The sequence below is a fragment of the Coffea arabica genome, chromosome 5c, assembly GCF_036785885.1.
Source record: "Coffea arabica cultivar ET-39 chromosome 5c, Coffea Arabica ET-39 HiFi, whole genome shotgun sequence".
Lineage (NCBI taxonomy): Eukaryota > Viridiplantae > Streptophyta > Magnoliopsida > Gentianales > Rubiaceae > Coffea > Coffea arabica.
Genome location: NC_092319.1, coordinates 45,482,977 through 45,505,809, shown reverse-complemented (window position 1 = coordinate 45,505,809; position 22,833 = coordinate 45,482,977). Strand labels below are relative to the sequence as shown.

The 22,833-nt window shown below is 37.6% G+C and overlaps 6 protein-coding genes across 7 annotated transcripts; 4 read left to right on the top strand and 2 right to left on the bottom strand.

Moving 5' to 3' along the window:
• The first annotated feature begins 1,261 nt into the window (after window positions 1–1,261).
• Window positions 1,262–6,135, top strand: LOC113690887 (receptor-like serine/threonine-protein kinase At1g78530). Of its 2 annotated transcripts, none has more exons than XM_027208996.2 (6): window positions 1,262–2,200; window positions 2,899–4,133; window positions 4,222–4,560; window positions 4,748–5,002; window positions 5,112–5,245; window positions 5,727–6,135. In XM_027208996.2, the coding sequence occupies exons 2-6, from the start codon at window positions 3,998–4,000 to the stop codon at window positions 5,943–5,945; spliced, it is 1,083 nt and encodes a 360-aa protein (XP_027064797.1). In that variant the 5' UTR covers window positions 1,262–2,200; window positions 2,899–3,997; the 3' UTR covers window positions 5,946–6,135. The 2 variants fall into 2 exon arrangements, with proteins under 2 accessions (XP_027064797.1, XP_027064798.1); XM_027208997.2 differs by having other exon boundaries at window positions 1,262–2,212.
• Window positions 5,938–8,588, bottom strand: LOC113690888 (fatty-acid-binding protein 3, chloroplastic-like). Its single transcript, XM_027208999.2, has 5 exons — window positions 8,235–8,588; window positions 7,069–7,170; window positions 6,771–6,926; window positions 6,452–6,666; window positions 5,938–6,290 (listed from the first exon to the last, which is right to left on the bottom strand). Exons 1-5 carry the CDS (start codon window positions 8,446–8,448, stop codon window positions 6,129–6,131), a joined length of 849 nt encoding a protein of 282 aa, XP_027064800.1. The 5' UTR covers window positions 8,449–8,588; the 3' UTR covers window positions 5,938–6,128.
• Window positions 8,589–10,029: 1,441 nt separating this feature from the next.
• LOC113690100 (major pollen allergen Ole e 10-like) lies at window positions 10,030–11,462 on the top strand. The gene is made up of 4 exons (XM_027207918.2): window positions 10,030–10,151; window positions 10,625–10,653; window positions 10,748–10,982; window positions 11,307–11,462. The coding sequence occupies exons 1-4, from the start codon at window positions 10,100–10,102 to the stop codon at window positions 11,330–11,332; spliced, it is 342 nt and encodes a 113-aa protein (XP_027063719.1). The 5' UTR covers window positions 10,030–10,099; the 3' UTR covers window positions 11,333–11,462.
• A 1,406-nt stretch (window positions 11,463–12,868) lies between these two features.
• On the top strand, window positions 12,869–16,736 carry LOC113690791 (solanesyl diphosphate synthase 1, chloroplastic). Its single transcript, XM_027208866.2, has 6 exons — window positions 12,869–13,464; window positions 13,660–13,784; window positions 14,868–14,995; window positions 15,079–15,182; window positions 15,647–15,774; window positions 15,945–16,736. The coding sequence occupies exons 1-6, from the start codon at window positions 13,233–13,235 to the stop codon at window positions 16,491–16,493; spliced, it is 1,266 nt and encodes a 421-aa protein (XP_027064667.2). The 5' UTR covers window positions 12,869–13,232; the 3' UTR covers window positions 16,494–16,736.
• Window positions 16,737–17,364: 628 nt separating this feature from the next.
• Window positions 17,365–19,572, top strand: LOC140007819 (mitochondrial ATP-independent inner membrane protease subunit 1a-like). Its single transcript, XM_072051195.1, has 4 exons — window positions 17,365–17,638; window positions 17,734–17,958; window positions 18,566–18,676; window positions 19,257–19,572. Exons 1-4 carry the CDS (start codon window positions 17,507–17,509, stop codon window positions 19,287–19,289), a joined length of 501 nt encoding a protein of 166 aa, XP_071907296.1. The 5' UTR covers window positions 17,365–17,506; the 3' UTR covers window positions 19,290–19,572.
• Window positions 19,573–21,370: 1,798 nt separating this feature from the next.
• Window positions 21,371–22,581, bottom strand: LOC140007383 (cytochrome P450 CYP72A219-like). Its single transcript, XM_072050136.1, has 4 exons — window positions 22,246–22,581; window positions 21,876–21,969; window positions 21,636–21,790; window positions 21,371–21,379 (listed from the first exon to the last, which is right to left on the bottom strand). The coding sequence occupies exons 1-4, from the start codon at window positions 22,579–22,581 to the stop codon at window positions 21,371–21,373; spliced, it is 594 nt and encodes a 197-aa protein (XP_071906237.1).
• Between the last annotated feature and the right edge of the window lie 252 nt (window positions 22,582–22,833).

The window sequence follows — 22,833 nt, the reverse complement described above, 5'->3', positions numbered from 1 at the left end:
AAAGAATATGAAAATTATGGGTTCTTTTCCTGACCAACTGAATGATGTCAATTATTATCTGGAAAATGAGGAGATTCTTTTCTTTTTTATTGAGTCAGTGATGATTATGGGCCTGAACTGTTGATGACTAGTATTATTTATACCCCACTTAAAGGGTATGAATTTGTGGTTGAAGCAAATTACATGTTTTAGATGTAAGGTTTCTAGTTGATGCAAATTGAGTCAAAAAAGCAATGAATGTGATTACTAATAGGAGAACTAATAAATAGTTACTAAATCGTTAAATGTTCCTAAAAATAAGGAACAAAAATGGGCATATGAGTTAGGGGTTTCGGGAGTATTATTTTAAAAAAATTTAAAAAAAGGGTGTTTTTTGATGGTTTTTTTGGGAGTATTGGTTTTAAAAGATATCTTGAATGGCTATTTATGAAAAAAATTGTAAAGATGGTAGAATTTTGTGAAATGTACACCTTAAATCTGAATTTTCAATTAATCATGATTTTACCCTTGAATTTGGTTAAAAACATCTAGAAAATGATACAATAGTTCGGGAAAATAGGACTGCAAACGAATTGTTTTGCTCGTGAGCGACTCAAATCAAAACTCGACTCGAATTCGATCAATATTGACCTCGAGTCGAACTTGAGCTCGAGTTCGAGTTTAAGTTGGCCAAATCGAACTCGAACTCGAACTTAAGATCGAGTTCAAAAATATTAAGCTAGCGAGTTCGAGAGTATATATATATTTTTTTTATTTTAATAGTAAATTACATATATATCCCTAATATTTATTATTTATTAAGCAAAAACTATTATTTTATTTATTTTTTCGAGCTCGAGCACGAGCTCAAGTTTGAATTCAACTCGAATTCGAGTCGAGCTCGAGCTTTAAATTAGCAACTCATCGAGTTTGAGCTTGATAAAACTAAATCAAGACTCGATTTGATTAGGTCAGAGTTTGCCTTGACTCGATTCGTTTACAACCCTACGGAAAATGACGTAGAGCGAATAAAAATATGAGTTGGGAGGGCGATTTATAATTGAGAGGGTTAGGGTTTTTTAAACATAACCCTCTCGATTAAATGCTAAAAAATAGTTTAAAAAGTTTTTTAACATTTTTTTTCGAGTCGAGTTCAATTCTCTATTTTCCAACTTGATCGAGCTCGAACTCGAGTCGAGTAGAATGCCAGCACTGTTCGAGCTGAGATCAAATATAGTACTACTCGAGCTCGACTCGGCTCGCATACACTTCTATCTCCGCCTCCCCTCGAGTCTCTCTGCCTCCGTTACCTAGGGGTGTTAGACCCTAAGGCCTAAGGCATTGACCACACTACTAGAGGTAGAAACATTTTCTTTTTGGAGTGGTAAATGGAAGGCGGCTTTCTCTTACTATTGAACCTCTATCTGCTTTGGAAATTGATTGCGCAACAACTATTGTGCTTGGAAATGTCGTATTTTGGAAAGATCGACTATCTCACAAGCAAGTGGCTTATGACCCTGCACATGGATCCCTTGAATTGTTGCCTCCGCTTGGCGGGGGTTCAAGGGCTTTGGCTCTTCGGTTATCGGACCATTACACTAACTGTGAACGGGGATATTCCATTCTAGGCATGTGGCTCTTTGGTCTCCCAGATTGGGTCGATGCCACGGAAAATGTCTCGTCTATACTATACACGACAGACAATATTTGGAGATATATATGGGATTTTAATGACCATAAAAGAGGTGATTGGATGTTGAAGAGTTGCGATAGTTTTAGGAAAATTTGGCAAGAGAATCGCGATGCGGAGACACACCTAATTGAGGTTGAAGGTTCCACCCATGGGATAGTCATTTGGTTCTGCTAACCTGTTACGATCATCTTTACTTGTATGATGTTAAAAGATGCAAACTGCAGAAACTTGGTGGCTTTCAAAATTAGGGCTTGCTATCAATGCAATCTTTTCAAAAACGAGTGGCCTTGCTAGAGGCAAAGAAGTGCGCAAGAGTTTAAGATTGTCCTCAGTTGAAAGAGTTTACCAGCTTCTTTTTTTTCAACTTAGTTTACTATTTGGCGTGGAACTACTTGTTCCATCTTTTGAACACACAGATTTTATGCAGTTTTTTAACCATTATGAATTGGAGTTTAGCCTTATCGAGCTGTTCTTATCTACTACTCCTCGCAGTGAGAAGAAACAGACATACGGTGATATGCTTCAGATGTATGTATTTAGGTGAATGCTGCAATTCTTGTGGACTTTGAAAAATGATTTTCAACAAAATAACACAAATACAAGTTTTGTACATGGTTGTGTCTTTTTTTTTTTTTTTTTTGGCTTGGTTTATGTCATCATAGGAATTTTGGACATGGGTTTTTTTGGCTTGGTTTATGCCTCCAAAGGAATTTGGAACAAATGTAACAACCTCCGCCTTAGAAGGAACAAGATCCACTTGGAAGTAAATGTCTGTTTTCCAGTTGTATGTTTTTATCTACTGATGTTTTCTTTGAAGTGCTACAATCAGATTTCTTTAATAATTATCTCTCTACTTTGGATAGACATCCGTGGCCTTCCGGTTGCGGTAGATGTGTTTCTTCTTCTCATAATTGGTGTCCCCTTTGGAATTAACATCATCAGTATTTAGGTTAAAACTCTAGGAATTAAGATCTTGAAATCAATACCCCATGCGTTTCTGTTCCAAGCTTCTTAAATTTTTTACCCCTTTCCTACTTTATAAAAAGCAAACAAAAAACTCTATCTATTCCATTGAAGAAGAAAATTTGACACAGGAAAAAAGGAATTGTTGTGAGTTGTCATGGTGCACGACTGACTATAAACTCTTGGAGTCTATAACACTACAGATGAATATCTATTTCTCTTATATATATATATTTGACATGATTATTGCTTTGGTTGGTCAGCTTGATGGACTTTTTTGGAGGAAAGCCCAGAAATTGAATAACTGCAGCGCATGACCATATTCTTGGAGCATGTCTATGTCACATTACAGATGAGTATGGATCTTTTTTTTTTTGCTTTTAATTCACATGATTCTTGCTTTGGTTGGTAGAGCTTAAGAGACTTTTGTGGAGGAAAGCCAGGAAAATTGGTTGGTTGCTTTCACATCAGGAGCTGCATGTTTCCAGAAAAGGTAAAAGTACAGAAGATTGATAAATTCTCAACTTCCGCGGAAATGGGATGGACGGCTGGGCTGCAGGCAGCTGGTGCACAATCCATGGATGCATTAAAGAGAGTTGGTGTTCACATGCTGCGTTTATTTGATCGTTTCTTCAACTTTCTGTAGTTAGTATATTATCACTCTTGTACCAGGTTTAATTGGTTTTGGTTGCATTTATCAGACAATTCCCGTCAGGGTTGAGTTTTTAATAGCAATATTCCTCGAAAAGCAAACCGACCACTTTCAAGCCCACAATTTTGGATGTCGGTTGGCATTTAGTTACTTAGATCCAGCATCGTGGGAGATGTTACCAAGTCGTATGTGAAAATCCATGAATTATTGAGTCCAAATGAGCTGTCGTGGTTCACTTCTCTTCCAATAAGTCCTCAACAAATCACTACCCAAATTTTCATTTCTGAATCCTAATCCCCAGATTGATTAATCAGGTATCTCGTGTGCGCATAAATTCCAAGAAGAAGCGATTCAAATGTCAAAAAAAGTGTACCAGTGTCGGTCCCCTTCACTCTGCTAAACTGTTCTGATCTAGAATTGTCAAACTACTAATCTCAACAGTATCGCTGCACTTGAAACATCTATAATTCTATCATCAAAGTTCAACTAATCACGCAAGCTCCAGTGTTCCCTGTTTCAGTGCAATAGTGACAATTCAGATGTGAATATGACCAGGTCGAAACCAGTCTTTGGATGATACGGTATTCTTCCAGATTATTTCTTATAGCCCTTACTAAGAGATTTTTACCCAGCGTCAGCAAGATTCTTTAGAACTCTTTTCTCTTGATTATTTATCATTGATCAAGAACAAGCCCACAAGGACTAGCTAAATGGCAAATGCCAACTTCTCAGCATTGTATATCACAATATGTGTACTCGCTTTTGTTGCTTCAAAGCTAATTATAGCAACTCTTTGCTACCGTCGCTGGAAGAGAAAACAAATGCTTGTTCAAGACAGTTTTTCAGGTAAGATATTAATTCCAGTGCACTATTTTTTGCTGGTTAGTTCTCCTGAATTTGTACTAAGGTCATCTTTTAATGTCTGAGCACGCAGGTGGGAAACTTGTCTTGTTCAAATCACCGAAGATGAAAGCTCTAAAGACTAATATGTTCTTGAACAAGACCATGAAATTGAGCAACAAGGACATTATTGGATCAGGAGGTTATGGGACGGTTTACAAACTGACCATAAATGATTCTGTATCTTTTGCAGTAAAAAGACTCAACAGGATAAGTGCAGAACAAGATCGAGGCTTCGAGAGAGAATTAGAGGCAATGGCGGACATTAAGCATCGGAATATAGTTACTCTTCACGGATATTATACTGCTCCTAACTATAATCTTCTCATCTACGAGCTCATGCCTAATGGAAGTCTGGATGAACTGCTATATGGTATGCATTTGCATCCATTTTCAGCTTAATCAACTGCTGCAAAACAAAACAACTTGAGAAAAATCACTGTCAATACTTTGTGGATTCTGATTGGCCTGTACCCCTGGTTACTGTGCATGAATTTGTCCTTGAATGTTAGTTCTGAATGTCCTTGATTTAGCCTTATAGATCATGACTCAATGAGCAGGAAAATCTTCGAACGAGAGGGTTCTGGACTGGACTTCAAGGTACAAAATAGCAGTAGGGGCTGCAAGAGGGCTGGCATACCTTCATCATGATTGTATACCGCACATTATACATAGAGATATCAAAACAAGCAATATATTGCTGGATCAGAATTTGGAGGCTCGAGTATCTGATTTTGGATTAGCCAAATTGATGGAACCTGATAAGACTCATGTTTCAACACTAGTTGCTGGAACATTTGGATATCTGGCTCCTGGTATGCTAGATTTGGCTTTAATTTTTCCTTGCTCGTACGTTAGAGCAGAAATTTTTCTGCATTTTGTGCTACTTAAAAAATTATACTACTATTTTATGCTCTTTTGCAGAATATTATGACACAGGAAGAGCAACCATAAAGGGAGATGTCTATAGCTTCGGTGTAGTTCTACTGGAACTTCTTACAGGGAAAAAGCCAAATGATGAAACATTCATCGAGGAGGGAACGAAGCTTGTAACCTGGGTAAAGTTTGAATCAAATGTTAAACACCAATCCTTTAGCATATTATTTTTACGGGATAATCTGAAGGACCCTTATCAACTACATACAAGAGAACCTTCAGTTGACAGGCTGCAGTGCATGAACATATCCTTGAATTGAACCATATTACAAGTAATCACAAAGCATCTGGTACTTTTAAAGGATGGTCCAACACCCACTTTGTGATTCGGATACTAACATGCTCATATGCGACCAAGAGTGGAATCTTCTATGAAAACTAAGATTGCATATACCTGTTATGTTTGGTATACTGATCTCAGTAGTATGACTTTTAACTGTTCTGTGTTTTATGATTTGTTAAGTGAATTCAAGCGGGTAAACAAACATGATAAACCTGTCTCTGTCTCTCATCATAGACTCTCTTCTGAAGTTTGAGATACCAGTAATTGTGAGTTTGGAGAAAATTTACCTTATAACTGATATCAATATCACACTTTTACAGGTAAAGGCAGTTGTTGAAGAGAAGAGGGAGGGAAATGTAATTGACAGAAGGTTAGAAGATTATCATGTTGAAGAGATCAACCAGGTATTCAGTATTGCAATGATGTGCCTCGAACCAGAGCCATCCAAGAGACCTACCACGTCAGAAATTGTCAAGATGCTAGAGCAAGTAAAGTCATACCAATTCGTACCAGATTTGCAAGAAATGCCAATTGCCTAACTTTCCAAAGGATGGAGGGTTCTTATTTCTGGTTATTAGATTAGTGGAGCAATGCTCTTTCCAAAGTGTTCATAGTGTACAAAACAAGATTTAGAGCAGTTCATTCATGTAGAAAGCTATGATGAGCATTGAGTGTCAGGAATGAAAACAACTGAGCAGAAAATCTCTCTTGTTTTCTTTACTTCAGCCATTCAGCAATGCTGTCAATCCACTGGTCACTGAAGCCTTAAGAGTAGGAGAAACTGAATCACTTCCCAGAAATACATCAAAAAGAGCTGATATCACATTTGTTGACTCAATAGTTGCGTCAACACCAGATGGCAGCCCATCACTTGATACAGAAACCTACAGAATTTTTAAGAGAGTCAAGCTGATGTGTTTACAAGAAAGAAAATAGCACAGCAGAAGCTTAAGACTAAGGAGAAAAGAGGAAACACATCTTTAGCAAAAAGCCATCAGCATATAAAGAAATGCAGGAAAATTGAATTTTACTACATACAACTTACAAGCATTTTGGTAGAGTCCAGCCAAGTCAACAAGATAATGGTACCCTTATTAAGAGGCCTCCCTTGAAACAGAGTACTAAATGTAGAAAGAGCAGAGGTATCAACTGGAGTAGGCGATTTAATTCTTGGAGAGATGGCTTCATCTAAGGCATCCCAAAATGTTTTACCATCCACATCTCTCACCAGAACAATTTGCAGAGATTTTTCCAAAGGAGCTGCAGTTTCCAATCAATATTAGCTTCTTAATTTACTTCTCCCTCTCCCCTCTTTCCTTGTTCAATCAGATTTGATAAATGCAAACAGTTTTAGTCAAGATTACCCTGAAAAATTGTGTCAAAGAACTCTGAATCCTGTTGCAGATCTGCAGCAGACTGCCCTTTCCAGGCCTCTAGCCTAGCGAAAATTGACTGATTCACATATAGGCCAGCAGCATACACCTTGACACCAATGACTGCAAAAACTTTCTCCCTGTATCCTGACATTATTGCAATAAATTTAATATTTGCAGAAGATAATTTGTTCAATCAGCAGCTACAATCCCAAATTGAATGGAATCATTTCAAAGTTCATGCAGCAAGCTCCTTAATTTGCACTAAAAGGATGTTTGAGAAACTGACCAGTTCCAGTTAATGGCATTGAGGTGGAGCAGCCTGGAATGCTTAATGACGTTTGGAACTTTACTTTTGTTGCGGGCTCCTCTGTATACTCTGTACTCTCAACTAAACCATAACTCAATGGTAAAAGTGTCAGATTTCAGGCAGGATGATACATTATGATGCTATGACCTATTTTCATCGTTTGTATTTGATTTATAGCCCATCTTCTGCAGTAAGCAAACTTGCTGCTGCATTCTCTCCTAAAGGATGTCTAATGTAAGTAAACTAAGATCTTCTATGAATGTTATATCATCAACATGGTATTTTCAACCACCTATAAATCATCAGGAATCATATAAAACATTCAGGGTTTGCAAAGTGTGAAAAAACAGGAAAAGAAGATATCTTTACCTGTGATTTCACAAAACAGTGATGAATTTAGACTAAAAAGTCACTGACTGCAATTGGAAAGAAGTATGCGAGGTGTTCCCCCACCGCCCCACCCCTTTCCCTTCTACTAAAAAAGGTCCAAAAGAAACAAAAATTCTGGCAGTCTCTCGGTAAATTATGCATTGTTAGTAGAGACACATTTTAAGACTTCAAAATGCCAGGTCACTTCTCCTTTCTTTCCTCAAAACACCAAAATGTATTCTTTCCTCCAATTTTTGGTGATTGCCTATGACATTCTTCTTTTAGTCTGTTGTGCACTGGCTGTTTGAAAACACATGCTGTGCTTCAACCAAGCTACCATCGTCCCGCACGCTTTGGCAGCACAGACAATAATCCATTCTTATCTTCTCGAGTCTCAGTTTTGCTAGTCACCTACCCATTTTACAGGCGGTTTTACATACCTCACAATCTATAGCTAATCCAAGACTTGACTCCCAGATAGACCACTTTACTTTTCTACTTACCTACTTCGTGTTTTCAGTTCTTTTTAGCAGCTTTTGTTTTCGTCAATCAAGAATAAATTCGAGTTGCATTTCTCAATTCTTATCCAGACAGAATTCTTGGAAAGAAGTGGAAAGATCAAGAAAGGAGAATTATCCATTAGGTACAAAGAACCAAAACTACAGCATTATAACTTCTGATGCTTTCAATACTAAAGGCGATGAAGTATTACGGTAAGAAAACAAAAGCTGTATTCAAGAAAGATTCTAAGTAGTGCCCACGAATAATTAGTTTACCTGAAGAAGATGAAGCAGCTTTGAGTGAGAAGTAAGAGTGAAAACTGCCATGTTTCTGAATAGAAAGATGGGTACAAAATCTGGATAAGAGATGATGGTTTTCCCGTTTCAGTGCTGATTCTGTTCTTGGATTGACGCAAGGGGTGCTATCGCACTTGATTTTGGCTGGTGATAAACGCCAAAGGTTAGGGGCAATTGCTGCTACAGCAGCCATTTTCTAAAATACAACTGGAATGTAATTCTTCTGCAGGTATAATGCATAGTCTAGCTACTCTTGTAACAGCCACAATGATAATACTATTGCAAAGCCAATGATGGGAAAAAAAAAAATATGCAGGTCAGATGCATCGAATATTTGGGTCCCATAGATTTTGCTGGCTTATTGATAAGGCCATCATCATAATTAAAACAACAGAGCCATAAATCCCCTAAAAGTGGGGCTTTTACATCAGACAGAAGGGACAGTTGTCGCCTGAGACATGAGAATGCCATGCTATGAAATTTGCAGTAATTTTACAAATTGAACTAGATTTTGGCAATATATGCAATAATTGGTGAAAGAAGATTACTGATATTGGAGGGCATTTTGATAGTACTTAAGATGGTCATCAGTTGCTGGTGAGTTGCCGACAAGCTACAAGCACTGTCCGCAAATCACTACGCAATTATCCATTCGATGAATGGCTTAGTAAAAGTGTTGTAACAGTAGAAAAGTCAAAGTAAGTAATTTTTTTTTTTTTTTTTTGGTAATAAGTAAGTAATTGTTATTTATTGTACAATTAACAAATGCTCAGCTGGAGGCACAAGTAGTTGAACTACTCAAATTTCATTCGTTTGTTTCTCTTGAGAATTGCAGTCTTGGACTTGGAGGAGTTCAGACCTCCAGCATTGTCTGCGTAGTGCCTAGACAAAATATTCCAAGAAGTTGCAAACAATTTAAAAGTTCAAGAATCAAGAGAAACAAAATCCTTTACTGGGCTACTTAGATAAAGGACGGGGAATCTAGATGCAGTTTGGTTTCTGAATCTAGCTTTAAGATGCATTTGGTACCCAAGATCTGTCTTGATTTCCTCGAAATAAATCGACTTTTTAGAAATAAGGGAAGTAGTAAAGTGCTTTCTTGGTGGTGTCCACTAACATGATCTGTGAGATCTGTCTTGGATTAAAAGAGCCAGTGAAGTACAAAGTATAGACAAGATCCGTCCTTTTTCCCTTCCCCCTTTCAACCTTTTCTTTCTTTATATGGGGAAAAAATCAATCATCTTTTCCTTTTTGAAGGAAAATATTCAGTTACACCAGCTACACCATATCAACTACTTGAGGAAAAGAATCAAGAAAGGTTATACAGGATCATCATGTTCAACAAGACATCTGTAAGATTTTGTCTTTTATTTCTCTGATTCTTAAAATGTGCCCAACAAATAAAAAGCCCAAATTCGTAATCGGAATTTTTTTTTTTTTTTGCAGATTTTAAATTATCTTATAACCATTTAGTTGTTACAATGTGATCAATAACACAAGAAGCATTTTTACCAAAAATTCAGCTCCTCCTCATCAATATAATTTGATGACTTGTAATGAGCAAATGCTGCAAAGATGGAAAGTCACAGTAACTGAAAAGTGGCAACATTAAAGAGTCAGCAGTCACATTGCATATTGGTCCTCTCAGATGGTACTTTTCTGGTCCCATTTCCCCCACAATCCATTATTCCGTAGGTAACGGCTCCTAAAGTGAATATAGCCGTTAATTAGCTCTCAGCTGCCTTTTCTTCTCCTTAAAAAGATCTTGCTGTCACTCTATTTTTTCAGTGAAACCTACTGGCCTTAACAATCACTTTTCTTTCTGTTGCTGTTTCAATACCAGTATGGCTAAAGCAGCTATCGCACTTTTCTTCCTGCTCTTGTCATTGATTTCAGGTATGTATCTCCTAGATTTCAGTAGCAGTTCTCAAGTGTTCTTTGATGTACACTTTCACAAGTGAAAAAGCTCATTTACATGTTACCGTTTGATGTACTACATTGTAGCTGCTGTCCCAGCACACATCATTTCGGCTGTTGACAAAGGGCTCCAGTCCTGTTGGTGCTGTAGTATCTTGCAATACTTGAATCAAAAGCACCCTTTTTTGCATTTTTACCACTAAAGTCAATCCAACAATTTTCCTCTTTTGTCTCTTATTGGAAAGATGATGTACCGCATCTTTTTCTACTTTTATGATGCCTTAATATATCTCGGATCTGGCTTGGGATTGTTTTATCAGCATCTTTATTACCTGATTATGTAACCGGTCTTGTGTGGAATTGGTTTGGGTTAGGAAGTTGACACTGAATTCTAAAGTTAACTGGCTAAGGATGAGATTTGCATTTGCTAATTGTATTTTGTGCTCTTGCAGTTTGCAATTCATCAATTGTGAGTGGACAGGTAACACTAAGATCAATCAAACAATTAACTGAAGGAGGCCTAGCATCTTCTGTATTGTTTATGCTGATATCTTGCATTCATTCCTTCATTGCAGAAAACTTGGTGCGTGGCTAAACCTTCATCAGATCAGGCAGCTCTATTAAACAATATAAATTATGCTTGCTCTCAGGTTGATTGCAGGATTCTGCAGAAGGGTTGCCCATGTTCCTCTCCAGATAGTCTCATAAATCATGCTTCCATAGCCATGAATCTCTATTACCAATCGAGGGGCAGGAACCATTGGAATTGCTATTTTGGTAACTCTGGTCTCATTGTCATTACTGATCCAAGTAAGTTCTGCAGCAGACCCCAAACATTCAACAACTTTTCATTGCACTAAATATATACTCTTAGTCTTACACAACTACAATAAAGTTTAGTACATCTGAAAAACATCCCTCCTTCTGATCTCCAGCATTGATTAGTATATCAACTATCATAAACTAGAATGCTTGATTGTTGAAAATGGTTTTGACCACATGGGCAGTAAAAAAAAAAAAAAAAAAACTGAACTTTGCTCATATCTCAATTCTGATAATACTGCAGTCATTAAAACGTGGGCTCATTGTAGTGTTTTTTAATATATATTTATTTGTTTTCGTTTGGATTTGCAGGTTATGGCAACTGCATCTATGAGTGAAAGTTGGGAAATGACAGAGGAGGAAGAACACTATAGTCGATTCTTGTAATGCTTTTGCTGCTAATCATGAAAAATGTTTCAAGAACTTGATTCGTTATGTGAAAAGCACAGAGCCCAATCATTTCTGTGATGATTTATTTAACTAGGCGAGAAAAAAAAAAAAGAGAGAGGAAAAGTTCGACGATTATTGATTTATTATTGCCTTGCAGTTATGAGAACCAAAATTTTAGTAGGCATCTTTCAAGTTGATAGTTCAACTTCATGGAGACGATGGGTTGGTCTATTTCCAGGAATTAAAAAACCAAACAAAAAAATTATTTTGCATCATCCAGTGCAATTATAGAAATGAGTTAATCAATCGTCTCATCACAATAATGGAATAAAAAACGCGAAACATTGAACTTCTTATGTTTTCTGCAACTCAAGACTGTGACACCTTCAGTACGATACCTTATCCTGTTTCACTTGTTTTTCACTTCTACTGATTTACCCTATTCCAAACACGATTACTGCTGTTGAAATATTCACAAGCTTCCTACAAAATTCCAAAGGGTTTTGCATCTAGACACAAAGGCACTTCCCTCATACAAAAATTATGTGACGAGCTCACCAGCAAAAAGCAACTTTAAAAACAAATATACCTAAATGATATATACAAATATGAAAATCTTAAAATTAAAAGACAGAGTTATTTTTCAGTTTTTGTATACGGTATCTCTTAGTGTAGAATTTTCCTTATATGATAACCTAAAGGGTGATAATACTTTGTTGTAGAATTATTAATGCATCATTTTATACTTGCTCTTGTAAATTCGAACCTTCATTCACCAATTTTTTTTTTTTTTTTTGTATTATTGTTATTACCAGTGAAATGTCACGAATCTAACCAGAGGAGAGGTCTACTTTTTGATTTTAGCACATAAGAAAGCTACACTCTATTTGTTTATTTAGTTTTTCAAAATTAATTGGACATGGGACTAAATCAGGCAAACAGCTTATCAGCAAATCTAGGATGTTATCATATGTTCTTTTAATTAGATGAGTTCCAATATCAATTTCGGTGGAGGAGTCTATCCCAAAACGGAGCTATTCTAAACGTTCATCATTAAGATACGTTCATCATTAAGATACTCGTTTTTCTTTCAATCTTCTTCTGACTTCAAAATGATCATCTTTTCTTGTAATTACTGTCTAATGATACTTGAACAACGTAACTTTTACTTAATCACATCATGCCAAGCCAGTTAAAAAATGGGTCAATGGAAACCGCACACATGGCAGAATCTGGGTATCAGATGAGCAAATGATACTGTGCTAGTACTTGGCTCTGGTGAGACCAACAGGTCAGCAATTGCCATGGGACACAAAACTAAAACTTGCTTAGATAAGGTCCACAATCTTTCCCCCTTTCATTGCCTCTCAATTTCCCTCCTGTCTTGTATCCTCAAACTGTCAAACATCAGCCTCCACCTTTTTACGTCCGTGTAATCTCAATTTTATGTCCAAAAGGGAAAAAGGAAAAGACGAAACGCTAAAAAGAATTAAAGGGTGCAAGAAATTCAAATGCAACAATTTTTTTGTGGTATTATTTTATTTCATCCACTCAATTCATTGGTGTTTTTGCAAAACACGAATCCCATCTCCAATTTTGGATTGTACTTCATACTTCCACTTCAACTTCAACTCCTCTTCTTTCTCAAAACAAAAAAGATACCGACTTTAATGCCAAATTGACAACAAAATCAGTTCTTTTCTGCCTCCGGTCAATTCAAAGTATTCAACTTGCTTAAGTTGAGGATGTTTTTTGTCTGGGGAGGATGATGATTTGAGAAATTCCCTGGAGTGGGTTCTTGATTTCTGGGGGAGATTTTGTGGTTTTAGTAAGTAAATTGAGCTGAGGATGATGTCAATGACATGCCATAATCTTGAATTTGTGAGGACAAGGTTGGATTTTGTGGCTTGTGGTTGCTTTTCCAGTTCATCATTTGACAGGCTCCATGTAAAGGATTCTAAAAAGGGATTGCTTAGAAGTGTCCATAGAGGCTATAAAGCTCGGAAATTGCAGTGTTGCCGCCGGGATGTTGGCCGGTGCCGTGTCTTCTCAACTAAGACCCCGGAGGCTTTACTCGGTGGTACGTGTTTCTCTTTCTTGACTAGGCTAATGAAGTGGTAGTCCATTAACAAATTGTTTGTGTGTATTGAAATACTGTGCCCACCCACCCACCAACACACCCCCCCCCCCCCCCCCCAACCCCCCAACAACACACACACACACACACAAAAACTTCTAGGGACTACGGCTTAATTTAATTACGATCTTACTGCAGGCGTAGTTCCAGGTCCTCCTCCAGCATTGGATTTGAAGAGAGAGTCGACAAGCCCTATTTCACTTCCTCACTTGTTTGAAGCTGTTGCTGATGATCTTCAAACATTGAACAAAAATTTACTTTCAGTGAGTGCCCTATGTAGACTCTTGTTTACTTAAATTTCAAATTTCATATTTTGACGACGTTATTCTGCACGCATTTCCTAGCAAGTTATCGTTATGACAGTATTCGTGAGAATCAATTTTCAAGTTGTAGTTTTGTAGAATTTATAGCTGCTATAGTAGTAGTACGCCTGTATGGTGGCAACGAAAAGAAAGATATATGATGGATAGGATGATAAGATTCTTGCGAAAGTGAAGGTTACAAGTTGTTATAGTGATCATGAAGAAATTGTGATGTCAGATAAGCACTGGTAGAAATTGTGTTTGATAGTTGAAAAGAAGCCAATTGCTTATGAGAATCGCGTGTTCAAATAGTTGGGAAAGCAGTGCTATTGGTGGAAAGCTTGTCCATCATGACCTTAGCTTTGGAGATTGCAGGATTACTTAGCACCGTGATGAGCTCCAAGCAGTTATTCTTAGTTGAGGTGAATCTGATGTGATTCCCATTTATGGCACTGTTACTATCCACTAGAGCTACTAGCCACTAGGACATTGACTAATATATAGATGTTGAGCCGAGCATGATGTAACGATCTGTGGCATTTTGTGGCATGAATTTGGACAGTTAGATTACTGGCATTATTGCTGCTGTTATTACAGAAGTGGGCGAGCTGATTACAGTGGCTATTGGATTGTGTATTTGTAGTTTTCAGAACTGCAGATCAAATGAGCTTTTCTAGCTTCAAGTCAGACAGAGTTAAAGTTCATTGTCGCTGTTAAATTATAATTCCAGCAGTTGGTAGTACATGTCAACTAGCAAATATTCAGTAGTTGTGCTTTGTTTTCTGCTGTAAAACCATTCTTCCATCATGACATCTTGTCTGAGAAATTAAAGCTAGTCTTTTTTTCCTTCTTTAATTTGTGGTCTTCAGATCAAATTTATTTCTAGTATGGCTTGTCCCACATTATGAATGATGTAATTTAAGCAATCTCTTTTTGTCTGTTGTGCTTCAAGTTCTAATTTGTTTTGCACTAGCAGATGAAGTTTTCCTTGACATCTTACATTGTCTTCATTATTACTGTTTTCTGATGTGAGTCATTTTTTAGATTGTTGGTGCAGAAAACCCCGTTTTGATGGCAGCTGCAAAGCAGATTTTTGGTGCTGGTGGCAAGAGGATGAGACCTGCACTAGTTTTCTTAGTGTCACGAGCCACTGCTGAAATTGCTGGTTTGAAGTGAGCTTCATGTGGTTGTTTCTGTTAAAGCATTCATCCTGTTAAATTGTTTTATGAAACTCATTCACACTTTTCTTGTTTAGAGATCTTACCAAAGAACACAAACGATTGGCTGAGATCATTGAAATGATCCACACGGCAAGTTTGATTCATGATGATGTGTTAGATGAAAGTGACATGAGAAGAGGTAGGTTAAATTATTGCCTGTATGGAATGATAGTTTTTCTGGTTTGGTGCAAATATCTTCACTTAAAAGTACACAATTCTGGTTCTACTTTATCTTCCTTTTGTTCCCGCGTAAAGAGTATAAACCACTTTTTGCTGTACACAAAGAGAAAGCTGTAGTAGGTTATGTATAGCGAGCTTTGCTCACTAGTCCTATGAGCTTCTGCTGCTGAAGTTGAATGCTTAGGACCTCGTACAGTAGCACATCCATTGTTAATACAAGAATAAAGGGAGCTGTCTATGTCGTCTCTGCAACTCCTACTTAGAACTACATTGTCAATCTGGATTACTTGTTCTACTTATACTCTCTGGTGGTATTTCATTAATATCGATGATTAAATAAACATCCGATATAGGGGTTATTTCTTGTCAAAATTTCATACATCCCTTTTTCCACAACCTCTCAAATGTACAAATATTTTGCAGGGAAGGAAACTGTTCATCAATTATATGGTACTAGAGTGGCTGTGCTGGCTGGAGATTTCATGTTTGCACAATCATCATGGTACCTGGCTAACCTTGAGAACATTGAGGTCATCAAGCTCATCAGTCAGGTAAATAAAATCCGGTTGACCATTTAAAAGTTGGTAACCATACAATAGGAGTCAATCAAGCACCAGCTTCTGGAACATAGTCTGTGACTTGCATGGTCATGTGAAGATCTTTATCTAAATACCATATGCTTCAAGCTCTTCTCATCTCTTAAGTGAGGCTTTTATGGCAGGTTATTAAAGACTTTGCAAGCGGTGAAATAAAGCAGGCATCCAGCTTATTTGACTGTGATGTTGAACTTGACGAGTACTTAATCAAGAGTTACTACAAAACAGCCTCCTTGATTTCTGCAAGCACCAAAGGTGCAGCCATTTTTAGTGGGGTTGACAGTGATGCTTGTGAGAGTATGTACCAATATGGCAAGAACCTTGGTCTATCCTTTCAAGTTGTTGATGATGTATTGGACTTTACTCAATCTGCTGAGCAGCTGGGGAAACCAGCAGGAAGTGACTTGGCAAAAGGAAATCTGACTGCTCCAGTAATTTTTGCACTGGAGAAAGAGTCAAAACTAAGGGATATGATTGAATCTGAATTTTGTGAAGCTGGATCTCTCGAGGAAGCCATTAATGTGGTAAAGAGCTCTGGAGGCATTGAGAGAGCACAAGAGCTGGCAAAAGAGAAAGGCGATCTGGCAATCCAAAATCTGCAATGCCTACCGTCTAGTCCCTACCGACTTGCTTTGGAGGAATTTGTAAAATACAATCTTAAACGTATTGCATAAATGGATATATCTTTGACACTAAAGGCTAAATCTAGACGTCTTGTCTTCTACATTCTTTACGGGAATTTGTGAAGGGGTGGTCAAGGAGGATCCTGTTTTGACTGCTGGTTGCTTCTCCGTTGAATAGATTTTATCAAGGAGAAGCTGTTGTATGCTGTAAAAGATTCCCAGCCATCACTTGAGCTCTTATTCCAGCGAGTTCCACTTTCTTGGGGGCATATTGGCGGGCAGACTGATCTGAAATTGCCTTGTGATTGTACGCTAAAGGGTAGTCTCATACTTAATACTCAGCAACACTACTCTTTCTGAGTCCATTGTTCACTGCTTATTTCTTCACCTTTTCCCCTCGTCCCTCTTGTTAGGAGAAAGGTATAGGCTATATATTTCACTTATACAGCAGGGAATTTAAACTTGGAACTTTCATCTTGCTAAAGTACAAGTACATTATCCTGCATCAGCCAGTGGAATTCTTATTAACTATGTTGATCTTCTTTGAAATTTGTTACCATATGATCTTGCAAATTTTAAACCAAGTTTGTGTGTTGAAATTTTATAACTTTCGAGTTACTCAAGGTTTTGATAGCGAAGAAGACTATTTGCATCTTTTTATCATTTTTTGTTTTCTATTGATTTTTTCATCATTTTCTATTACAAAATTCTAAACATCCATATCTCCTGTTAATGCTCATTGATTAACAACAGAAAAGAACCAAAACTCATCGATTAACAACACTGAAGAACCATTGGATGCATATCCAAGGTACAAAAACGACGAGTGAAGCCTGTAAATGAACAATAAAGATTGCTACTAAAAAGATAAGAACACTATCTAAGAATATATAACAATTACTAAGAACTTCAAGGACCGTCGTTACAAATTTATACTTGCCCAAAAGTTAAAAAAAACAAATACTACTAGTACACTGCTGCCAGCCAGCGAAGCACGTCGGAAGACCAATCCTTGCTCCACTTTTCCGGCGGAAGGCAGCGAGGGCGGTGGCGGAAAAGATGAGATGAGTAGATTATTCCAATTCGCGAGGCAATGGAAACCCATAATAAAAGAAGGCTTTTCTCAATCCTTCCTCATCGCCAAATTCCTCTGCCTTTTGCACGTCACCAACACCCATGTCTGCACCCCAGTTCTCGTACGCCTCGCCAGCCGCCCAACTTCTTTTTCTTATCATTTTTGTTTTCTTTTTATTATGAAAAATTTCTCATTGTTACTACTATTGCTTTCCAGGTTTATGGTCCAAGCATGCTGCCGACTTTGAATCTAACCGGCGACGTAGTACTAGTAGAACACCTGTCGCAGAAGTTTGGGAAGGTTGGACCCGGGGAGGTGGTGGTGGTCCGGTCCCCTGAAAACCCTAGGAAGACTGTTACCAAGCGGATTGTAGCTGTGGAGGGTGAAAGTGTCACTTTCTTAGTGGAACCCGCTCTCAGTGACCGAAGCCACACCGTTGTGGTATATTTTTGCTGCTTTTAGCGCTATATATCTTTTATTTAGAACTTTTTATGATGAATTTGGATTAAATTGAGCTTCAATTGCAATACTGGTTTGTTTTAAGTTTGATTTGTTACTATGTGTGATGCTGAGGCATGGTTCTTTGGTCTTCTTCAGTTTCTTTAGTCATAAAAAATCCGTGCTTGATGATTGAATCACTTTATGAAGCCTCCTATACATGTTGTTCATTAGCAAACTGTTGTCTTTTTATCTGCTTTGTTTTTGTCAAATAAAGTAGAAAACTTGTATAAAGCCTACTGTACACTTTTATGCTGAAGGACTACTGAGAAAAGATGGAAGGCTTAAAGCAAATGCAAGTTGATTGAGAGTGATGGTTTTCAGTATTTAGGATTTATGTGCCATTCATGTGCTATTACAGATTGATTCTTTTGTAGAGTTGCATTAGTCTATGTTCCGCTTTTGTTTATGTGTTGATTCTTGAGTTTTTGATCAACTAAGAATCTGGTTTTGTAATATGTGGGCAGTGTCTTGAAACTATTATCTGAGGTGTCTATCTTTTTTCCTGTAAAGACATTCCCGATTATGCTGTTATTGTTTGGTTGTACAGGTTCCAAGGGGGCATGTGTGGATTCAGGGGGATAATATTTATTCATCAAGGGATTCAAGGCAGTTTGGCCCAGTCCCTTATGGTCTTATTCTAGGCAAAGCATTCTGGAGAGTAAGCACTGCACTTTTTAGTCTTGCTGTTAACTGTCCACTTTTGCCCAGCGATGTTTGCACTTGATTATTGCAGGTTTTTTATGGTATTTAATTTTTGTCGAGGTAATTGTAATTTGCCAGATCTATCCATATTCTTTCTATTTCCTGTTTTCTGGTGAACATACGAGGCTTTATACTCTTGGAATGTTAATTACTTTTGTTTCCTAAGAATTCAGAAAGATATGCCATCTCAACTAAAAAGCAGAAAGAAGAATGTTAAGGAGATAGAAATTTCTCTAGTTATTAGAAATGCAGGAGTATTCCAGTAGACAAAACACTAAACTAACTTGCATATCTAGATCCTTGTCTCATGCTCTACATATCTCTTCTATGTGGAACCTTGTTTCTGTCAATCAAATTACATACTTAGTATGAGCATCCCAATCACTCCCTTTCCTTGGAGCGAATGATGGCCTTGAAGTGATATACCTCAATCATTACTTTTGGTTGTCTTTTCTTTTTTTTTCCCCCCCACCATGGGCTTGTTTGTTCACGTCAGTTTTCAAATGTTGGCTAATCCTGATAAATTTCACCTCTAGGTATGGCCACCTGATGGCTTTGGGAGCTTGTGACAAGAATAAGAGCAATCACGATGTTTGTTGGTTTTGGCCATTTTCCTCCCTCAAGGAACAAGAACACAGATATTGCTGTTGATGCTCCCAGAAAAGCATTTTATTTTTGGACAAGGGCTTCCATCAACTGATGAGAAAGTATTTGAGCATTTTAGTGTAGGCCATTGTTGGCATTTTTGTGCTATTGCTACAAAGGAATGATTCATTCTGTGTAAACTGATGAGCAATTTGATTATACAGCCAAAGACGAAAAGGCCCTACACGAATTAGTTTCTTCCCTTCATTTTTTTCCCTATTTAATTGGCTTTCAAATTGTAATGACGAACAAGGTTCTTTTGTTGTTCATTTTAGGGTTAATTTCATTGAAGATCGGTGGTTAGGCTCGAAATCATTGAATGAGTAGATTGCTGATTGGTGGCTCAAAGCTGACTATAGCATGAAACAGGTGGGATGGAGTTGCATGGCCTTTCATACCTTACTTTCTGATGATAATTGTTCTTATTCTACTGCTGGAATAAAGGATGACAAAAGCCGCGTACAGGAGACATATTAAAGGTTTTCTTTTTCGAAAAAATAAATAGAATTTAAACTCATTAATAGTATGAAAACTTGGTAAAGGGAAAATGGCAAGCAACAAAGAGTACCAAGTTTTGTCTTTTGATTGCGAGGGATAGTTCTAAAATGTAGAGATCAATCTATGGTAACTAGTATCAAGTAAAAAGGTCTAGAATTTATAGATCTTAATGGTCTTTGTTTTAAGCCCTTCCCTTCTTCTTTTCCTCTCTTTTTGGCTAAAAATTGTTGAGGGGAAAAAAATTTAAGTCAAAGGGTTATACAAATGAATTGTTGCTATAAAGAACATGCAATGTTATGATGAACTAACATATTTGTTTGATTTGGGAGGAGGAATGGATTGAGTGGTTCGAAGGAGGAAGTGTAAGTGAAAAAAAAAACTTATTTGTTTGATTTTCAAGATGAAACTTGCCTAGTGAATTACCGAATTTTTAGGGTGGAAATTTAGAAATTCTGGTCAAAATTAATTGTGGGCTTCAATCAAAATTTGGCTCTAATAGTTTTATTACAAAACAGAGGGAAAAAAAGTCATCATAATTTTATTATTAAAGGTCTCTTGGATTGAAAATGATCCCAATAACATTGGGTTCCAAAAAGTATAAAAAAAAAAAAATGAAAACAAGAGAGAGAGAGAGAGAGAGAAAAGAAGAAGGAAATGAGCTGGGCCGCCCAAATAAGTTGGGCCACCAGAGCCTTAGGTGAAAACGGCGTAATTGAGAATTCCAACGCATCCGCCCCGCTCCGCTCCTGTATATGATCACAGCCCTGACAGCAAATTAGGGCTTTCATTATCTAAAGATTGCCTTTTGAGAGAACCGAGCGTGCTTTTGTGTAGCCGGTGCCGCTTTGAGTTCCGTTGCGGGCATACACCAAATATTCTCAGAGCCCTTTCTTCATCTCTTTAGCAATTCCCATGAATTTCTACTGCAGGAAAGGTCTCACAATTATTTATTTATTTATTCAAACAGTTTGTTCTTTTTCTCCTTCATACTAAGAAATTTTGGTGGGAATTTTTTTTGGGGGTGGGGGTGGTGGTGGTTGGCGGCCGTTCCAATGGGATCTCGCGGAGGAAAGTAACGAAATTCCAATGTGCGGGAGCTCAATTTCACCCGGCCTAGATTAATTGATATATATGCGTATAAGTGGCGGGCAGCCTCAAGGATTATGCACGGTTTTCTCTCGTGTATTTATTCAGGGAAACTGCCGTACATTTTTTTCTTCATATTTTCCTTCCCTCGTCTGATTAATTTTTTCCTTTTTTTTTTGGTTTATTTTGTAGATATTGTATATTTTCCATTTTGGTTTTTTTTTTTTTCTGAGTAGAAATCATTTGGCCCTTCACCCTCAATACCCTTTTCCATTCTACTCATAGTAGCTTCGGTGTAGCAAGTACCCCCTTGGGGATTTGGATTTGACTGGGTAGCGACTGAGGGTATGAGAAATTGAGGATCTTGGAGCAAAAATTTGTCCAAAGAGTATTCGAAGATAATCCCAGTTGCTTTCGAGCTTTATGCTAACTGCAAGACATAAATACCCAATTAAGAACATTAATGCTAATGATACACTACTATTCAAGAGCTCCAGTTGTAAATTCAGCAAGTTTTCATGCTAATCTTCCCAAGAATCTTGAAGGGCTAACACTTGATGTCCTAAATCTTGACTTGAACAGTTAATACAAATACTAATTCTGTATCTATCTTACTTTGAATTATTGGAGCTCCAAACCGAGGTTGAAGAGTTAGCTGAGGAGCATGTGCATAAGATGGGAGAGACCTCAAATGAGAAATTCTGAAGAATCAGTGCAATTGCCACCTTTGCTTCCATCATTGCAAAGTTCTGGCCAATGCGAATGCGAGGGCCCAAGCCAAATGGGAGGAACGAGTTTGGCGGCTTCTTGGCAGCATTGGCCACTCTTTCCGGGTTGAAATCTTTTGCATCTTATCCCCAGAGTTCAGGATCATGATGAACCTGCATTGCATTTATGATTAGCTCCACACCTGGTCCTGGGCAGACTTACTTCTCCTAGCTTTGTCTCCTCATAGATTGAGCGGATTATCCACAGTGCTGGTGGATACAGCCTCAGAACTTCATTCAAGATCATGGTTACCTGCAACAAATGATGGAAGTTTTTCACACAAAATAAGTAATAATATGCATAGAAGAGAGGAGATAAAAATTGAGTTTCAAAAAAGAAAGCTTGATCAAAGGAATTAAGCCCTCAAAATCTGATTTGTTGGTATTCCCAAAGACACGAAAAACTTCCTGTCGAGCTCGTTCTTGCCAATTTTGGTGGATGGCCAACATAATCATTCATAGTCCACACAAGCACATTCGAGGTTGTCTCCTGTCCAACAAACTAGAATAATTTGCAGTCCTCAATCACTTGGTCATCAGTCAGTCCAGCATTCTCTTTGTTCCCTTTTTCTTGAATTGCTTTTGTTTTGGATTCCATCATTATGCCTAAGAAGTCCTCACCCTTTTCCCCAACTCTCATTCTCTTCTCGCTTGAACTCATCACATCCCTCAATATAGCTCGGGTTTCAAGATCTATTTCCTTGTCTCCATACCATTTCGCCATGTTGTTCAATTGCCTCTCTAGCTTCTTTGGTTGAAACCAATCAAACCACATGTTGTTCAACATCTTCCATGCCCAAGTCAGACGTATCACCAAGGAAATGCTGACCAAAGAAATTGAGTTAACTTCTAACATTAACTTCATTGTTTATAAATGGGGCTACAGGGCAAGCAGCCTATTTAAAGACAGAGGAAAAAAAATGTAATAATTCAGATTGAACATTTTTAATTCAGTGCAAGAAGTTTCTTTAATGGGAATAATTTTCTTTTTCTTTTCCATGAGAGAGATGGAGTTTTAACCACAAATGGATCCAAATGAGGTTTTTCATGTCATGCTTAGGAAAAGAACAATAAAAGTTCTTGTCTTTTATGAAGTCTCCCAGACCAATACAAGTAA